Below are 16,410 nucleotides of genomic sequence, written 5' to 3' on the forward strand. Positions count from 1 at the left end.
TGATTTTTTAAATGGCAATATTATTTGATGGTAGACATAGCTGATTCTCAAGTTTTATCCCAGATGAGCTACAGACTCACCATGAGTCTTTATTCTTTAACTACCCATTGTCCCAATGTCTCCAAATAGCCAAAGCAATTACATTCTTTGCCATTAAACACAAGTGAAGAGCTTTGGCATCTTTGACTAAAAAGAGAAAAATCAGTACAAATAAAAATATTACTTTTGCGATAAAGCTCTGGTTGTATTCCAGTGAGTGCTATTGATTCTTAAAGCAATTTTTCACTCACAGGCAGTGCCATAATTTGACAGGCCCCAGGAAGCCAAAACTCACAATGAGTGCAAAATGAATTGTCACAGTAAGAAATAGGGACTGCATTTACTCACCTACATGCAACCACAAACACCTTTATAGGGCTTTCTTGTTATAATAATGTTTTTTAAATTAATTTCAAAATTGAGTTAAACCTTCTCACTTGGTTTTTTAACACTCTGCTTTCCTTGGAAAGTGGAGGGAGTGGTAGTTGGGGGGATGGCATGCACTTTTATTTCCTCTTCCTCACACCAGAGTCATGATCTCTTACAGAGTTTTAGATAAGACAGCATTTGTAGTAATTTTTGCTACTTCTGGGCTTTCATTACCTAGTAACTCTTTAGTTATTTAGTTGATAAAACCTGCCACAATTGCTGATGACTATTTAGCCTAAGTTACAGTTGCAGACATGCCCACTTCTTCTCCTCTCTTTATAGCATATCCAGTGTACCTCTCACAACGAGCTCTCAGTAGGTTGAAGTTTTATACAACAATAATCCTCAGTCCTGGTTCTGCAAGCCTCCAGAGTATCTAAAATTACTTCTGGTAGTTCTTAAAGCAAAATTATATTGAATTTAGCTTCTTTTTCACAAAGGAGAAAATAAGTGGAGGGAGGGAAGAATGGAGGTGAGGGAGAGAAGGAACAGTGGAGAAGGAGGGGACAGAAAAAGCAAAGGGAGGGAGAGAGAGAGGGGAGAAAAAGAGGGAGGGGGAGAGATAGATTTATATAGTACATTTAGTACTACTGGAGAGAAAGGCGAATTGAAATCAAGCAGTACAATCTTCTGATCCTGCAAAGTGTGAGAGGTGTTATAATATTATGGGAAGATTCAGTGAATTCTAATTAGTTCTGTGACTTTCGACAAGTCACAGAAACTCTCCATTTGCAATTGTTCTCAGGGGAAGTGAGGAGCTGAGATCAGAAGATCCCCCAAGATCCTCTGCAACTTCCACTATTCTGTGATTTTATAATTACAGCCGACTCTGTGACAATATATACAGAATTTTAATTTTTGTCCTGAATTATATGGTTTATCCACTTGCATTCATAAAATTAGCAAGACCACTGCCAAGTGTTTAGTTTTCTTTGTGCTGTGTAGATACAGCCATAAGGGAAAATTAAACAACAAAGATAATTAATTGTCTGGCTTACTGCAAATACTACCCAAACACATCATGGCAAGTCATGGCAAGGCCCGAGCTGAATATGACTCATAAATGCAGTGCTTGTATTTTAGAATTAAATGTTACCCAAGCATAGATATCCATACGTAGGAAAATGTTTTAGGGAGCTGCATTGCTATTGGAGTGACTCTTCCAGAGTTAGAATTATGTCTAGTTTGGGTTTCTGTATTTAACCCTGGAGTCAGAGAAATCATTTTATCACACATCAGATTGTAGGATTTGAAAACCTTTGATCTGCTTCTGATTTTAAAGGCAAATATTGAAAACTCAAACTTTGTAAAAAAGTCATATTAACTCAACATATGTTAAAACATTATAGATAATTAGTTGAATTTTTAAGTGCAAACCAGTATCGCCTGTTACAGAACAAAGGCCCAAGGGTGGGCAATGTTTGGCCCACCAAGGGACACCAAAAACTGTGACAGAACAGCTACACCAGGGTCCAGACTTCAGAGGATGGTGTACGAATACTGTCCGGACCACCTACTGGGCCCAATCGTTTCCAATTGGAAAGACACCTCTTAATACCAGAGATTTGTGAAAAGAAAAGGAAATGTTTATTTAATGCTCTGCAGAACTAACATAGTAACCTAAGGTCTTCATTAAAAGATCAAAGTCTTTTAGGATATCCACCTATGAACACAGAGCTCCCTTATCCTCCTGCCCTAATTCAGGGTACTGTAACTAAGGAAAAGAGCACATGTCTGTTTTTCCAGGCCGCTGGCACCATCAGCTATATCACTGTCCAGGCAGGATCTCCAATTAATCCAAAGTCATGTGGCACCTCCTCACGGTCCATTGGCAAGAGTTCTTTGTACCCATTTTTCCAGGCAAAGTCTCTCCTTCTTCCCAGGCCACACAGCCAAAGGGAGCAACCCAAAGCTAAGTGGGCCTCTTCTACCAAATCTGCAGGGGTCCTCACTCCGCCAAAAGCACGTGGCTTTCTTCTTCACCTGGCTGCAGGGGTCCCAATTCTTGCAAATCCACATGGTTCTCCTTCACCTGGCCAAGAGGGGGTCCTCACTCTGCTGAATCCATGTTGCTCTCCCCTCAATGGCTGCCGTGTCTGGGTTTAAATCCCCATGCCATTCTTCCTCTGTACTCCTATTTCCAACTCCTCCCACACTCAGTTACACCTGCCAGTATTTCTATATTATTGCAAGTTTACTGGGCTTCCATCGTGAGTCTGAGTAGGTATGGCTCCATGTCCTGGAGCCAATCTTCTCTAAGCTCCCATGCAGGTGCCATAACTCGGGGGACCTGCCCCCCCAGTTATATCCTGGTGGGGAGTGACTTCATCCCCCTAGCTCCAAGCCTGGCTACAGCCATTTAACGTATCCAAGTGACCGCCAAAGGCTGTAGATATGTTAAATGACCATGCCATGGGTTAGCTGCAAGGCTGTGGCTGTACAAAACAGCTCTGCATGTTCCTGTTCCATGTGTCCCTTCCCCCAACTCACACCTGTGGGGAAAGGAGTGAGGACATCTTATATGTCTTTCCAATATTTCTATACACTTTGAGTTCTGGACATCATTTCAAATCTTCCCTGCCCCCCCCCCCCCACCCAGCTGCACCCTGTATCAATATAACTCACTCAAAATCATGGTAAAAGTCTGAGATAGGATTTAAATGCAAATAGTCTGGCTCTAGAACCAGCTCTCTTGACCACTGTTCTGTACCATCTAAACGTTGTTATTCTGATAGTGACTATCTATTTTTTCATTTGGGCTTTATATATCTAAATAATGTTTTATATAATTAGAAGACATAAGATTAAAATCAGCAAAAAAAGAAATTGTCGGGGGAGAGATGATGGAATAGTGTTTTCCATGACAGTAACCAGAATACCATTAGGGTTACTTTTTATAATCCATTGTTTTGAAATTCATACCAACCTCTGCTATTTGATCACCGTAATATTAAAGGTCCCCAATTTTTCTGCTTGAGGTATTTGAGGTTTTATCTACATATCACAAAACATTCTGGAGATTTTCGTCTTTTTTTCAGTACTTTCTATAAATACTGAACGCCCATCTTGTTATAAGTATGACACTAGAAGTTGGGGGTAATATAGGTACATGGATTCATTAAAAATTATGTCTATATTTGCATATACTTTTGTAGGCATTTTGGGTTTTATCAGTAAACAAAATTAACAATCTCTGCCTTGTGGAATTAAATTGCTAGCAAATGTATCCTTTTCCTTTGAGACGTTAGTTCTTAGTCATGAAGACTAGAAAGGATACCACAAACTAATATATACTGTAAAGATCTCAGGCACCTTCTCTCTCTATATAAGCAAAGAGAAGGAAGTGGTTGATTCTGCCTAGGATAGGTGTGGAGGAGTGGAAAGAACATTTGAGCTGGGTCATGAGGGGTGACTAGGCAGCACTTGCTAGATACATTGACAAGGGTCCATAGACTGGCTTGCCTTCCAATTCCAGTCCTCAATTTTTGGTTAAAAGAATAACTTTGGTCCCATTCTCTACAATCAGACCCTAAGAAAAGAGTCTTAAGCCAATACTTTATTGGTTGGAATCTATAAGTGAGTGAGGAAAGAGAGGCTGGGAAGTAGATAGACAAGAAGTGGGTTCAGGAAAAGTGTACTCTCAGCCTGACCCCACAGAGAGCTCTAAAGCACAAATTGTACCACAGAGATTGTTTTGCCCAAAAGCAAGGTCTGTGGAGTCCTGGGGTGAAAAGGGAGCATGACTTCTCAGGCACCTCAAGTTGAGGTGGTTCGCACATCCTCTATCCAAGGGACAAGTGTGGGCATTGGTGGACAAAACCTCCCACAGCTGGGTGATATATGCATCAGGCTGCTGAAAAATATCTGGAAGCCATAGGAAGGGATGTAAACCTGTTGAAAATATTTGAAGGAGAGTTAGGGGAGAGATGATAAGAAGAAATTATTTTTGTTTTTTGTTATCTTTTTTTTCTTTGGTAACCTATTTATAAAATCTGAAATAGTCATTATTTATTTTTTACTTCATTTGCTAAAATAATCTTGAACCTTGGCCAGTGTGGTTCAGTTGGTTTGGCATCAACCCACAAATCAAAAGGTCACAAGTTTGATTCCTGATCAGGGCACAGGCCTGGACTGTGGGTTGCATCCCTAGTTTGTAGGGACCAATTAACGTGTCTCTCTTACATTGATTTTTCTCTTTCTTCTAGTCTTCCCTCCACTCCCCTCTCCCTGGAATTAATAAAAGATAAAAATTTAAATCTTGAAATGCGAATAATTTAAATTTAGCAAAATGCAAAAGGTGGCACTGTTATTCAAGACTCCTGACTGAAGTTAGTTCTTGAACACAGATCTGACTATTTTTTGTTCTGATAAGAGAGAACCTCTTCTATTTTGAGTCAAGGTCCACCTAGTATTTTCCTGGTACAACTTCAGATCCCTACTCCAGACACCCTGTACCTCTTCTATTTGTCCAGTGAGAGTGTTTTATAATTTTTAAATGTCATTAGGCAAAGCCTGCACTTTTCAGTTCCCCATGGAGCCACCACTGGTTTTCCCTCTGGCCAGGTTCCCGCATTTAATGCTGTTACTTGCTTGACTCCTTTGCAATTGAGTCTGTAAAAGCTGGAGAGATGCAACTAAGATTTTCTCCTGGGTAGAATACTCCTCACCTGGGATGCTATGAAGTGAAAAGGGAAATTGCAGGGTCGAACTCCTGTCAGATCAAATTTTGAACTTTTAAAAATACACATATGATTTTACAGAAAAGAGCCAAACAAACTTAGTCTCTAGGCTGAACTGTTTCTGACCCTCGCTCTTAGCTACATTCGATGTCACAGCATGACTTCTCCATCTCCGACACCACCTCCCCAGACTTCTCTGTGCCAGAGGCGTGGTCACTGGTCCTGCTGACACCCCATTGTCCTGTTCCGCCCAAAGGCAGTGTTAAGCAGAGCCTCACATTCTTCTGTGAACACAGCATGTGATTTAACTAAGGGGAGGAAAAACAATCTACCTGACTGTTGGCCAAAAATACACCCCGGTTTTTGTTTTAACATGTAACCTTGAAAAGTTGATTTATTCATTGTGATAGTGGTAAGAAATAACACAAACACCATTTAATCTTTTATATTTATCTCATCTTGTCCCCAAAATTACTTGAGGCAACTATACAAGCCACATAAATTATAACATCAATTATAATTTTTTATCTTTTTTTATGTTCCAATGGAGAAATGAGATTAAATACTAATTTTTTACAGAGAATATTTTAAAAAATTTCAAGGCCAAACTGTACTTTCTTTGAGTTTTTCTTTTCTTTTTATTTTTTAAAATTTCTGGGTTTTTTCTCCCTTCAGAAAAAGCACTAACTTTTGTCCTATAGGTAAGAAATCCTAGATTCTTTTCCAATGTCTTCAACTGAGTAGCTCTATTGAATTAATCTATCACTAGTATTCTAATTTCCTGAACAGAGTTAGATGATTTACAGGAACGTTGTAGGGGAGAAATTGTCTTAATCATTAACCTAAGAAATAAGATTTTTAAATTTTCCTTTGGAAAATTTCTTTTTTTCTTCCCTGGATGAAAATGTTAAATTTGATGGGTACTTTTTTATTTACCCAAATCCCACAGATTGGATTAAAAATCTTGACATACTACATTCTGCACTTTAAATTTTATAAAAAGTCTTTTCAAATACCTTCCTCCCACCTCCAACCAACCTGCAATAAGGTGAGGAAAGCATTATTATCCATATTTTGTTGTAAATTAGAAAATCAAGGCAAAGAAAGGAAAAGTAACTTCTCTGAGGCCAGATGACTAATTGGTTGCACAGTCAAGGCTAGAACATAAATCAGCTTGATCCTAGGCCTCAGTTTCTGAGAGAAGTGAATAGTGTTATAAGCAATAAGATTGTACTCTCTTTCAAAGGCTCGAAAAGCAGGGAGGGATATAGGTGGTATTTGTACTACTAAATTTACATCCAAATGGTGTACATCAGCTCAGTGCTTTGAAAGGAAGTTGAAATGTAAAATATGATCACAAAGAGCATAAAACGTGGATCCCAATGACCCCCCAAAGCCATGGTCAGGCTCTAGACCCACATCTGGTGCACAGCTCAAGAGGAAGACCACATAAGTGACAAGAGGGGCATATGTGAATGAGCTGCAGAATATTTTTATCACTTTCCTTTGAGTTTTTGAGATGATAATATTTAATATTCAAGAAAGATAAGAATAAAAAACATAGAAAGGGAGCAAACACCCCAGCCAGCAGTGACTGGTAGAGTAATTGTGGGCATGGCCCCAGGATGATAGCAGCTTCTATTTAATCAATGTTGACAAGGCTGGGGAGAGCTGGGCAGGTCCCAAGAGGTAATGTTTTACTCGGAAATCCACTCAACCTAATTTCAGTAATGTAGGGCTGTGGAGGGGCCTGGACCAGAGCCAGTAAACAGGGCCATTAGAGCTCAGTGTAGGCGCTGGCAGCTGGGAACACCGCCATCCCCCCTCCCCAGCAGCACTGCAGCAGGCTGCCTGGCTGACTCGCAAGCAGCCGCTGCTGCATATGCTTCTGGTATTTGCTCACCAGCAGAATGTGCACATGTGCTATTCTCTCCCTTTCTAGGAAATGAATGGAATGCATAAAGGCAAGAACTGCTTCCAGAATCTATTTCAGCAAGGATCAGAGAGGCAGTTGGGTGTACATTTTTCAAGGACCACACTAAAAGTATCCCTGGGTCCCCTTACACTACCACGACACTGTTCCAAAGGGATCCAGAAATGACTTCCACTTTTCTTGCTGCCTTATTGTGGTCTGGATCTTTTTTTAGGAATAGCAGTTGTGGAACCAGATTGTGAAAACTGCTAGGGTTTTCCCTATTTCAAAACTCACAAGACTCATTCAAGATACCCAATTTTGCAAATCCAAATGGCCCAGGAGAACTTATGCCCCTTTGGACTGAGTTCTTACCCAACTACTATGTTTTCCTTCACCACTCCTTCTCCAAAAAGCAATGCACGTGATGGTCATTGCTAGCATATAAATTCCAGGAAGGCAGAGATCTTTGCTTGGTGTTTGCATTGCAGCATCCCCGCTACTGTGTACACAAAACAGTGCACAGCACATGCTAACTATGATCCAGGAACTCTCACAGAATGAACAAATGAATAAATTTACATATTTTTTTATTTTAAAGCATTCTTCAACTCTAGAACATTAAGAATGTATGCCTTTACTGTCTATGATGTTCATTTTGTCCTTTTAAGTTAACGCAGAAAATTATCAAATACATAGAGACTGCTAGAGAACGTGGTTATTTTTAAGAGATCGTTGGGCCTGGAGAAAGTTGTTTTCTCAAAGTTAAAATGTCAAGGCCAGACAAGGTTATAGCTCTTTACCAGATTCTAACATCACCTGTAAAAATTGACAGAATGTAATTTTTGAGAATTTAAATATTATTTAATTATTATAAAAATTTGCCCTATTTTATTTTTAAAAAACAAGTTTTTCCCCACTCATAAATAAAACCATTTAATTGCATCATCATTTTTTCTTGGATATATTCTATCTCATAATCAAACTGGATTTAGGGTTGATTTCCCCTGGAAAAGACTGATTCAGGAAGAGAAGCCAACACTAGACAGAACATTAGTGACTCTTGGTGAAGAAAAGTTCACTGGTCACCATAGACAGACAGATGATAGATAGATAGATAGATAGATAGATAGATAGATAGATATCCTATGATTAATTTATTTTTGCTCTTTCCTATAATATCTTAACCAAAATTACAGTGTTATTATTAGATGAATATCTCATTGAACTTCATTAGCATGATGTTTTCATGCTTAATATAAACAAAAGTATATTCGGAGCTAAACTGAAAAAGAAAAAGCAGTTTCTGCTCTTTAACATGCTGGGTGTCAGCTGTCACACCAGCAACTCCCGGCTTTCCTCATCTGCCAGCTTCAGGCCCATTTACTTCCACTCACTTGTTCTGTGTCACTTGGTATTGAAAATCTCATTTAATCTTTAGCTTCTACAGCAATAGAATTCTTCTTAAGCAATAACTATCTCAGAGGGAGGTTGATCCTCTAGATGGGGAATGTGATTAATTACCCTAATTGGATTATGGTAATTGGAGTGACCAGCTGGCTTCAGCCATTCATTTATCTTTGTTACTCACTATGATGATCAAAATTTTTGCACAAAATAGTAAAGATTATATATTAACTCATCTCTAGCATTTACAAATTATGTAATTAGTGCCAGAAAGTACCTGGACAAGATTCATATTATGCAAGATAATCAGGATTCTTCCCTGCATTCTGAGCTGCTTTAATCAAGACCAGCATTTAAATTTTGTAGGCCCCAGGCTACATGCCTGCAACTCCCTGCTCTAGCTCCCACTCAGGGAATACCCACCCTTCTAGGGCAAAGATAAGGGCAAGGAGAGCAATCTAAAGTAGAAGCTGCCTAGATGGTCCTGTCCTAGGCTGGAACTCACTGCTGCCATTCACAAACAGTGTGGTCTTAGGTAAGTTACTTCATCTTATTGTGCCTCACTTTTCCAGCTATAATACGGGATGCATAAGGTACCTGTATGAGTACCTTACTCATACTTAGATCTGTTCTGAGCATAGAGTAAGAGGTCAAACACATTAGCTATAGCTAAATACTTCATGCAAGGGGCCAGGAAAGTCATAATGTACGGTTCTTTCCAGGCAGGGAGGCTGCTGCATAGAACAGGTAAGAAAATGTACATATACACATAGTTGTGTATATGGTCAACATGATTTATTAACTGTGCTGACTTGTCTACAGTTAGCGTCAGTGAGAGAAAGAGTAAATTAGCAATATCCAGAAGTTCTTGCTGACATTTAGGCTCAAATGGACCCATTGATATATAACTCAGATTGTGTTCACAATAAACTTCCCTTTGTGTGGGGTTTAAACCTCTGCAAACTCATGTGCAGTCTCCCTTCAAAGTGGCTCTAACTACAGCAGGTCTGTGGCCCAAATCTGATTGCTTTTTCCTTCATTTGTGTGTAGGTTTATTTTAAAAATATTGTTATGAATTTTTTGCTTACCTCACTTGTGCTGATAAAAGATTGTTACTTTATATTGTTCTGTTCCCCATAATTTTCTGGTGGCCTATAAGAATTTTGTTGAACCCTGGCTGGTGTGACTCAGTGGGTTGAGCACAGGCTGCAGACCGGGGGGGGTCTCTTTCCCCCTCCCTTCCCCTCTCTAAAAATAAATAAAAAAATAAAATCTTTTTTTAAAAAAGAATTTTGTTAAATCCACCGACTTGACATGTTTTATTTTTTCTAACTAGCTATCCCTTCATCTAACACAGAGATAACCCCTTTGCTTAATATTCAATAATATCAAACAAGCATAAAAATTACTCTCATCTCATATAAAATATAATGTATATACAATCTAATTGTGTGTGTTCAGCTGACTTACATCCCAGCTAACCCATTAACATGTTCCCTTTTGTAGTAATCTAACTGAACTTTACCAGTTTTCATTTTATTTTACATTTTGAAACAAGTTTGTTTTTAATCATGAAAGTTTTATAGGTCACTAAAAGCCTATGAGCCCTAAATACTCAGTTTCCAGTGCTGAATTGGTAAAAGGGGTTTGACCTCACCCTACTCTGGTTGAGTTTAGCCACCTAATATAATGGAAAAACCCAGACAAGTAAAAGACCTAGATTTTAGTACGGGCTTGGTTATGAGCAAATCTTTTGATTGAGGGGAAATCTCTTCCTGTGCTTGGACTTCACTTTTCTCACTGTGAAATGAGAATGTCCCTTTATTCTTGCATTCAACAAATATTAATTGAGGGCGTTCCCTGCAATAGGTTCTGTGCTGGACATGGTGGGGATGGGGGCTAGTTGGTCAAAGCTGAGCAAAAATAGGTATTGTTTCTGCTTAGAGTTATGATTTAATGACTGGATGATCTTAAAAGTCCCCCTAACTGTTGACAGTCTATAATTACAAATTTTATTGTTTGGTAAAAGTACATTATAAAAGGCTTAAACAAAAGCAAAAATATTTGTCATGTTTTTTCATTACTTCTTCTCAATACCTAGAATGCCTGGCTCATTGCAAGTGCTTGGTAACAAGTTATCAAATAATTAATTAAATAATTAATCATATTTCAAATACTTTAAAGCATTTGAGGAAAGACTATGTAGATACTGAAGCTATTTTAGTAGAAAAGAACAGTGACTTCCTGTTATAATCAGCAGATGTGTGTTGAGTTTCATCTTTTCTTCTAGGTGCAGGCAAAGAATGACTAGAAAAGTGGGGGGATTTGGAAGAATGTAACCTGATTCTACACCAATAGTGGACAGAAAGTATGGCTGCTTCTCAGGGTCACCTAAATTTTTGTTCTTTTGTTGCCCCTTTTGAATTCTGATCCCTTTATTCCACGAATATATAATTCTTCTCACCTTCCCCAACCTACTTTCACCTTTTTTATTTTGAATGTTTTAATTTTCCTCAAATCATACATAATAGCTCTCAACTTTTTAGAAAGAGAGTTTTGAAGTATTATTTTGTTTCTACAGCTAATCCTTCTGTGTGATTCTAAACAGCTTAAATCACTATTATGTTCTTTTATAGTTTGAAGAGGGCACTAAATATGTTCTTTCTTAGAGTTGATCATGATAGTAAACCACCCTGGGCACACCTGCAATAGCCAAAGTTTTGGGCAAGGCTGGGAAACTAAGTAAGTTCTCTAGATAGATTTCAAATTGCCATAGAAGGCCCTCACTAAAATAAATCTGGAAGCATTCTTCAGTCAGAAAATTAAATGATTCATTAGCATACTAAATTTCTGTAATCTATGAAGAAGACATCTGGTACATAAAGTATTATGATGATCAAAATTGAATTAGTTTCTTCCAAAATTTTTTTTGCTGGAAAATATGATAGGTATGCTGGTTCTTTAAAGGTTAATAACAGTAATTGTAAAAGGCTATTGCCTTAAAAAATCTTTATGAGAAGTAGTAAGTAGCCTTACTAAAATGACTGCAATTTGGAAATAATGTATAGTCAGTTACAAACCCCTGAAATAAATCAGAGTTTAAAACTTTGGTAAAATATGAGTCATAAAATAAAATTTTTCATCATAGCTACAACCTTATTTACAAGACAGCCTCATTTGATTATAAAAATCTCATCTATTTGCAAGGAGTTATACATTCTCTCTTACTGGAGAGATCTTTTAAAAATATTATTAGATAGTGTTCCAAAGAAGGGATTCCAAAAATATATTTAGCAGCATTGGTCTTATTTGGCTGTAAATGTTCGGCTTTGTATGAATACAAACATACAGCTGACTGACCTGAGAGAGGCATGCGTTTTTAGGAACCCCTCTAATGTTCTTCTAAAAGAACCTCATTTCTGGGACCTCATCAAACTAAAGAGTTATTGCACAGCAAAGGAAACCATCAACAAAACAAAAAGACCACCCACTTAATGAGAGCACATATTATCCAATGATATATCCAATAAATGACTGATATCAAACATGTATAAAGAATTACAACCCAACACCAAAAAAGTCCTATTAAGAAGGGGACAGAGGACCTCTGAATAAACACTTCTGTGGAGGGAACATACAGATGGTCAATAGACATGAAAAATGCTTAACTAACCATCAGAGAAATGCAAGCTAAAACCACAGTGAGATAGCACCTCACACCTGTCAGAACTGCTACCATCAATGAAGCAACGAACAAGAAGTGTTGGGAGGTTGTAGAGATAAGGGAACCCTTGCTACTGTTGATGGGAATGCAATTAGTACAGACAGTATGGAAAACAGTGTGAAGTTTCTTCAAAAATTAAAAATGGTTGAGCACGGGCCTGTGAACCAGACAATTGTGGTTCGATTCCCAGTCAGGGCACATGCCAGGGTTGCAGGCAAGTTCCCTGCAGGCCAGTTCCCAGCAGGGGATGCACAAAAGGCAACCATACATTGATGTTTCTCTCCCTCTCTCCTTCCCTTCCCCCTCTAAAGATAAATAAATAAAATCTTTAAAAAAATTAAAAATGGAACTGCTTGATTACCCAGCAATTTCACATCTGGGTATGTATTGAAAGGAACCCAAAGTGCTAGTTTGAAAGAACATATGTACCTCTTTTTCATTGCAACATTATTTATAATAGCCAAGATATGGAAGCAACACAAGTGCCCATCAACAGATAAGTGGATAAAAAGTTGTAGTACATATGTACAATGGAGTATTACTTGGACATAAAAAAGAACAAAAATCATAGACCTGGCCAGGTGGCTAAGCTGGTTGGAGCATCGTTCCATGAACAAAATGTTGTAGGTTTGAACCCCATCAGGGTACATACTTAGGTTGCCGGTTCAGTCCTCTGTGGGAGTGAATACTGGAGGCAACAGGTGGATGTTTCTCTCTCTGTCTTCCTCTCTCTTTAAAATAAATATGTTTTTGGGTGATAATGAAAAAAAAAAGAAAAAAATCTTATCCTTTGTGACAGCATGGATGGACCTAGATAATTTGTGCTAAGTAAAATAATTCAGACAATGAAAGACAAATACGATATGATCTCACTTATATGTGAACTCTAAAGAATAAAATATTGAGTTTGCCAAAATGTTTAGATGGTTTTTTCCCTTAAAATAAAGACACAGTTTTATTGATTTGGATATTTTGAGTTTGTCTGCTATTTCCTGCATGATATACGTTGATTTTTCTCAATTAATGTCTTGATTTGATTGCTATCAACTTCAACTTGTCTATCCAACTGTGGAGCATCATTGTCCAGCAAGAAATCTCCAACATGAGACTTCACAAACCACTTTTGACGCATCTGATGAGTCATAGCACCTTCTTCATACACTACACAGATCTTTTTTTGTGTGTTTCAGTCATGTTCTTGCCTTTCTTGAAGTAATAAAGCATAATATGCTGAAAATGTTGCATACTTTCTTCCACAGATAGAGAGAACAGACTGATGGATGCCAGAGGGGAGAGGGGTTAGGGGGCTGTGCTAGTTACAAAATAGTCATGGGGATGTAAAGTGCAGCATAGGAAATATGGTCAAGAATATAGTAATAACAAGGTATCATGTCAGGTGGGTGGTGGAAATATTGGAGGGATCACTTTGTAAATTATATGATTGTCTAACCACTATGCTGTACACCTAAAACTAACACAAAATAACTTAGATGTAAACTGTGATTTAAAAACAAACAAACAAACAAACAAACAAACGCCCCCATTTCTCTAGTCTCAACATGTCTCAATTCTTAGGAAGTTCTGCTTATAAAGTTGACCCTTGGCTGGCATCTAGGAAGTTGGATTTTGAGAGAGTTCTCATTGTTCCCTTACCTAAGAGTATTCACTGTGCCTAAACTATGCAACAATGTGGTTTGTATTGGATGTCTGTTTTCCTTCTGGGTGTCTGGATTTGGTTACTGCTAGATAGCAGGTGTCTCCATGACCAGCCCCATAAAAAAACTCCAGTTCTGTTAGCTCAGGCGGGCTTCCCCAGTAGAGGACATCTCAAACAAGTCACAGTTCACTGCTGGAGGAATTACACAACCCTATCCTATGGACCATTGAATACTTGTGGGGAGAGGATTAGTGGATCTTGTGCCTGGTTTCCTCTGAACGTCACCCATGTAATTTTTCCCTTTGCTTATTTTGCTTCATGTCCTTTCACTGTGATAAATCACATCCATGAATAAGACTGTGCATTGAATCTTGCAAGTCCTCCTAGCAAATCATTGAACTTGTGGGTGGTCGTGGGGACCCTTGATACAGGAAGTTTAGGTTAGTAAAACAAGTGATTTCAGGGAAAATAAATTCTCTTTCCACTAGCTGGCATATTATAAACTATCTTGTCGCATGAAATCAATTGTCTGAGTTCTTTAGGGAAACCAGACAGAAGAGTTATTAGTAAAGTCACCTGCTTCCCACAGGGAAAAAAAAAGTGATACTTTAAAGACACAAAGCACACTTGCCTTATATTTTTTATTTCAAGAAATCAAAAACTGCCACAATGGTTTGAAGAGGTTAGTAATTTGTCTCACATAACAAAAAAAAAGTCTGAGGAGGATGTGTTTGAGTGGTATGGTCACTCAGTGACAGATTTTTATCTCTCTGTTCCACCATCCTTAGTGTACAGTTTTTGTCCCCATGATCACAAAATAGCTGTTACACTGCCAGGTATGTTTGATGCCTCAGTCATCAAGAATGGGAAAAGTAAAGGGCAAACACTTCCTCTGGATTCCTCCCCAGAGAGTTCTGTATATAATTGGCCATCAGTGTGTTACATGGACGTCCTTAGCTTTAAGGGGAGCTGGAAATTCAAGTATTTCACTTTCCAGCCTTTATAATACTAGAAATAAGGAATGAGAGAGTTGGGATGATGGTTCAATCATCCACATGAATTATCTGTCACAATTACTCTGACACCAATGGAAAAATAGATACACAATTTATGTTGATTTCCTATGTTAAGAGCCTATATATGGATATTTTGATTGTAAGGCTGAGATTAAAGGCCATGGTCATTTCTGTGTGGACTCCTTGCTCCCAATGTCATAGCTTTGTTGCTGAGCTCTTTATATGTGTCATTGAACAACCTTCTGGAGGTAAATGCTTCTGAACTTGGAAATCATATTACTATGATAGCAATTTCTTTTTATCTTAAAGCTCTTGGGACATGGTATGAAAAGAGCAAATGCATTGCACTATCATATGAACAGACGAGACAAAATACTAACACTTCTCCCACTCCCCACCCCCATCTTGTTTTTTTCCTTAGAAGCTGTAGATGAAACCAAACCTAAGGAAAGTGCCCGGCAGGAGGAGGATAAAGGAGAAGAACGTGAGGTGGACCAAGAACATGCCTGAACTCTAAGAAATGGCTTTCCACGTCCTCACTGTCCCCTCTCCGGGACCCTGTCTCTCCCTCCCTCTTCTCAGCTCCACTCTGAAGTTTCCCTTCCTGACCTGCTCACACCTGTGAGTCTGTCCTCTCCCACCCACTAGCCCTCTTTCTCTCTATGTGGCAAACATTTAAAAAAAAAAGCAGGAAAGATCCCAAGTCAAACAGTGTGGCTTAAACATTTTTTGTTTCTTGGTGTTGTTATGGCGAGTTTTTGGTAATGATGATCCAATCATTTTGGGAAATTCTTGCACTGTATCCAAGTTTTTTGAATTGGTGCGTGTGGCCCTGTGGGAGTCCACTTTCCTCTCTCTCTCTCTCTGTTCCAAGTGTGTGTGCAATGTTCCGTTCATCTGAGGAGTCCAAAATATTGAGTGAATTCAAAATCATTTTTGTTTTTCTCCTTTTCAATGTGATGGAATGAACAAAAAGAAAAAAATTCAAAAACCCAGTTTGTTTAGAAAATAAATAAAGCAAATGTGCCAATTAGCGTAACTTGCGGCTCTAAGGCTCCTTTTTCAATCTGAATATTAATAAATCATGAGAATAATCAAACTCTAATGTCTCCGTGTCTCTCCTTCACTTTCTCATTGATCTGGTACCTCTCTAATTGAGGTCTTATATTTTATCTCATTCTTGACACCAACAACCCTGATAAAGAAAAGACAGGTGAAGCCTAAGGCTCCAGTCAGAACCAATAGCTTTTGTCCTTGATGGGATGGTTGGGGGCTACACTGGTTCCCTAGTCTGCTGTAGCAAATTGCCACAGACTGAGTGGCTGAAACAACAGAAATTTATTTTCTTACCGTTCTGGAGGCTGGAAGCCTGAAATCAAGGTATTGAGAGTGTTGGCTCCTCCTAAGGGCAATGAGGGTAGGACCTGTTCCAATCCTCTCTCTTTGACATACAAATGACCATCTTCTCTCTACGTGTCTTCATTGTCTGTGGGTGTTTATATGTCTAACTTCACCCTTTTTGTAAAGACACCAATCATACTTGGTTA

General features: G+C 38.5%; 1 protein-coding gene across 1 annotated transcript in view; it reads left to right on the forward strand.

Moving 5' to 3' along the window:
* Positions 1-15,910, forward strand: part of GAP43 (growth associated protein 43) — a 108,436-nt gene extending 92,526 nt beyond the window's left edge. Inside the window, exon 3 of the mRNA XM_037155890.2 lies at positions 15,285-15,910. Coding sequence (XP_037011785.2) covers positions 15,285-15,373 — 89 coding nt within the window. The 3' untranslated portion in view covers positions 15,374-15,910. The remainder of the gene's footprint in view (positions 1-15,284) is intronic.
* The last annotated feature ends 500 nt before the right edge of the window (positions 15,911-16,410 follow it).

This window comes from Artibeus jamaicensis, unplaced genomic scaffold, assembly GCF_021234435.1.
Source record: "Artibeus jamaicensis isolate MK-2021 breed Jamaican fruit bat unplaced genomic scaffold, CSHL_Jam_final contig_3126, whole genome shotgun sequence".
In the NCBI taxonomy this organism is placed as follows: Eukaryota; Metazoa; Chordata; class Mammalia; order Chiroptera; family Phyllostomidae; genus Artibeus; species Artibeus jamaicensis.